Source organism: Berghia stephanieae, chromosome 4 (genome assembly GCF_034508935.2).
Source record: "Berghia stephanieae isolate SIO BIC M18660-M18661 chromosome 4, UCSD_Bste_1.3, whole genome shotgun sequence".
Classification (NCBI taxonomy): domain Eukaryota; kingdom Metazoa; phylum Mollusca; class Gastropoda; order Nudibranchia; family Aeolidiidae; genus Berghia; species Berghia stephanieae.
Genome location: NC_088363.1, coordinates 21,522,608 through 21,526,664, shown reverse-complemented (window position 1 = coordinate 21,526,664; position 4,057 = coordinate 21,522,608). Strand labels below are relative to the sequence as shown.

Below are 4,057 nucleotides of genomic sequence, written 5' to 3'. Positions count from 1 at the left end.
TGCCAACCCACCCACACCCCAATCCATTCACACTTAAATAACAAGTAAAAGCATCACGCAGTAATGACTAAATCACTATGCAAACACGTGAAACCATAATTTTAGGTAATATCAATTTACTCTAAAGCACGTGTATGAAGAGTTGTGACGACAGTAGCGGATTATATGTTTGATGGTTATTATGGCAATTTCATCATTTCTTAATATGATTGTTTGATAATGCAATGATTATAATGTCATACAAGGTTCATTTCAGAAAGTAAAATACGGAAAGTATGAAGATTATCGTTTAGTACAAATAGGCTCTGCTATTATTCTTTGTTGCAATCATACCTGAATTTGCACTAATAATTTGATCATTTTCTCTCAATTTCAATAGCGACGTGAACCAATAATTAGAGTTAAATCTAAACATTATTTTCCTTGTTCTTTACAAGTTCTGCGTAAACTATATTGTTTTCTGTTAAACTGCTGTACAAAAATGACTGTCATTTTGGCATAATACATTGTCTAGGATTTATAATTTAGTCATCTAGATGGCATTAGCTATGATAAGACACAATAATGGGCCGATAGTGAATCAACCTCAAACGAAGATTAGATCATTTCTAAAACGTTTCTGATAAAAATTTTTCAGCAACATCTTGAAGTAAATATCAATACAATTTATTTCTTACATAATTACATAATTAAAGAAAGCACCCAATAAACTCCAGCGAGTTCAAAGTAAAATATCAACAGCCTTCCTATTTGGCTAATTAGTTAGTAGTTGCGTTATACGACAACAACAAATACCAAATCACTGTTAATAATACCAAAGTATAAATATACATATAATTCGTGTATTCAAGCAAATAGCATCTATAACAAAGTAGTTATAATGTTTTAAAAAATCACAAGTCGATCCAGGTGAAGAAGTATCAATTTAGGAATGTATTCTTTAAAAAAGATACAAGATGATGAGAACAGAATCTATGGTTACTCCAAGGATTAGAGGGCTATTCAGTATTTCAAAAAGTTTTGATGACGTAATTGGGAGACCTATTATACCTCTTTTATTAACAGATAATTTATTCTTTAAGATTTATAGATTTGTATGCTAAAAAGATCTTGGCTTGGGCTTGGAGAATTTTGTAGGAACTAATAATGAACGTATGAGTCTTGAAAATGATTCAATGCTAACTTGTCTTTTATACAGAGCCCAAAACGTTAAATTCAAACATGCACGTGGGTAATTTGGAGTTTTGTTCAATTATCAAACACTTTATTTCATAGATAGCCCATTTTAGACCACCTCGGCCAATATTCCACCGAAATAAACGATGTCGTCAACAAACATCAGCTTTTTTACCTTTGATATCAAGAATATGGAGGATTTGCAGCCAGACAACAGCACGCTTGAAGGGGTAGTTAGCAACGAGATAAGAACATTTTTCACTGTCATGAACTTTGTTATTCTTTGCGGAATCATCACAGTTTTCGGCTCTATCGCAAACGTTATCAATATTATTGTTTTTGTAAAACTCGGCTTCAAAGATCCTGTTAATATCACTCTCTTGGCATTGGCCATCTCTGATTTCGGCTGTTGCTTTTCCCTCATTTGGTTGACAGTGTGCTACAATCCGTTTTTTCAAAAATTAGATTTGCCCTTTGACCCCTTAGATTTCCACTATCTTACATCAGGATGGATTCACAACACGTTTACTAGAATCACAAGCTGCATAACAGCTTTCATTACCTTCGAACGTTGTTTATGTGTGGCCGCGCCTTTGAAGGTCAAGGCAATCATCACCCCAAAAAGGGTTGCTATATACCTAACGTGTGTCGTTGTTTTCGTTACCACGTGCGTTTCGCCAATATTTTACACCTCCAGGTACGAATGGAAATTTCATCCAGAAAAAAACAAAACACTATTGAGGTTGGTTTTCATCGAGAACAGCGAAGAAGTGGACAATATTGCATTTGCCATCCACAGCATTTTTCTCCCCATAGCAGCATTTTTCGTCGTCGTGGTGTCTACAATAGTTTTGGTATTAAACCTTCGACAAAAGGCAAAATGGCGTGAAAATGTAACGTCCACTTCCAACTCACTTTCCAATCGCGATGCCAAGGTGTCCAAAATGGTCGTGATGGTGGCGACGCTTTTTATCGTGTGTTTTATTCCTGTCTTTATATCATTCACTACCATGTTGGCGGTCCCGGAGTTCAATATAAAAGGGAGATTCAAAAACGCATTCCTTATCATGTTTTCCTATCATTTTGCATTGGAATCCCTTAACTCATCGTTAAATATTTTTATTTACTGTCACATGAGCTCCAACTATAGAGCTGTTTTTGATCAACTATTCAAAAGAAATAAAAAACAATAATTCTCTTTCTTTTCTTTTCTACTTTCCGGGTTTACTCATGTAGCAGTAAATTTGTTGAGCAATGTTATAGTTTATGATTGAGCGAATGTCTTGATGTTAAGTGAAAGTTTGTTCAATATAAATGGTGATAATTCCAGATATGTCCCAATATGAAAAACAAAATGATTTTGAAATCCCATTGTATTAAATCCTCAACAAAAGGCAACATGGTGTGAGAATGAATCGGCGACTGTAAACTCGCTATCCAGTCGCTTGAAGTAAATCAAGTCAAAACGAATGTTTGTCTTGCAATTCCGGATAATCCCTGTGTGAAATTTTGATATCTAAATCTGATTATTTTACAACGAAGATAATGTAAATGAATAAAAAAGCTTATTTATATAGATCATTTTTAATATTTCATTATGCTGTGGCACTTGACTTCAACTTCAAATACTTTATTTATTTCTCCAGCAGGCCATTTGGTAACTAGATTTACATTGCATAGATTGCAAAATCCCTTTTATGTATTTGTGTTCTAACATTACCCATAGCCAGGTACTCACACTCACACCTGGCTTAAGTGAGATAATGTGTACGAGATGCGGTACCCCAAGTTACAACATTGACGTTAGAATTTGCAATCGTTGCCACCCATGAGTTGGTTCAAAATTGCTTGACTTTATCACCAGACGGGATACTGTGTCCATCGGCCACTGAGGACTTACACGCTATTGAAATAAAAGTAATCAATTAATGTATAAAACTCTTGTAAAATATAATTGTATCACCATGTTCATACGGTATCTAGCTACTTATCATGAGGGACAATGTACGTTTAATACATTAATGTAAGACAAAATGCCTCCAGACAAATCCCAGGTGTTCTCATATGCAAAGACAATGTTTGTGTATTGATGGTATGCGCCTAAGTAAAATATATATCAGTTCTACCCACCAGATCGATCGTACTAACATTCAATACCATGCGTATTCTTAACAGGGATTTATTGTCTTTCACATGATGGAAAAACGTATCACCTTTCAGGCGGTCTAGCAAAGAGCCGAGTGATGTCATCTTCATCCATTATATAATACGGAGTCCGCCAAATTTTACGGACCGTTTGACAAGACGGTGAGATATTATATGACCCACCTTCTCTCAGAGGTACTATGTCGCGATTGAATAGGACCCTTAAGAGTGAAGTTATAAATAAAATCATGTGAAATAAAACTGAATTTTGTGCAATGCAAGAGATTTTGTACATTCTCGTAGAGAATCTCTTGCATTGCACAAAATTCTGTTGTCGAAACAAAAGTGAAACAAGCCCAATATTTTATATAAGTGGGTATAAATTCAATATTCAACACCTAGTTCATCCCGACATAATACCGCCTTGAGACGGTGGGTCACATATGTTCAAGCCAGTCATGAACGGCTTTACCGCCGGGTGTCGAGACCCTGGGTCGAATTCATCAATACAGAACATGTTATTTTCAGATTTCAAGATTTGCTTTTGCTTCCTGCTGATATGTTTGAAGGCTTGTTTAACGGCTACATCAGTCAAAGAACCCTTTGTCCTTAAAACGTAAATATGATGATTGAAGGGTGATTAAGTCTCATGAGAAATGTATTTGTAAACAAAATCAAACAAAGCATTAATATTTTTACTTATGTGTAAAACCAATTGATGGAAGTGATTGGTCCT

The 4,057-nt window shown here is 35.1% G+C and overlaps 1 protein-coding gene across 1 annotated transcript; it reads left to right on the top strand.

Moving 5' to 3' along the window:
• The first annotated feature begins 890 nt into the window (after positions 1–890).
• LOC144970220 (uncharacterized) lies at positions 891–3,114 on the top strand. Its single transcript, XM_078909628.1, has one exon. It carries the CDS (start codon positions 1,323–1,325, stop codon positions 2,367–2,369), a length of 1,047 nt encoding a protein of 348 aa, XP_078765754.1. The 5' UTR covers positions 891–1,322; the 3' UTR covers positions 2,370–3,114.
• The last annotated feature ends 943 nt before the right edge of the window (positions 3,115–4,057 follow it).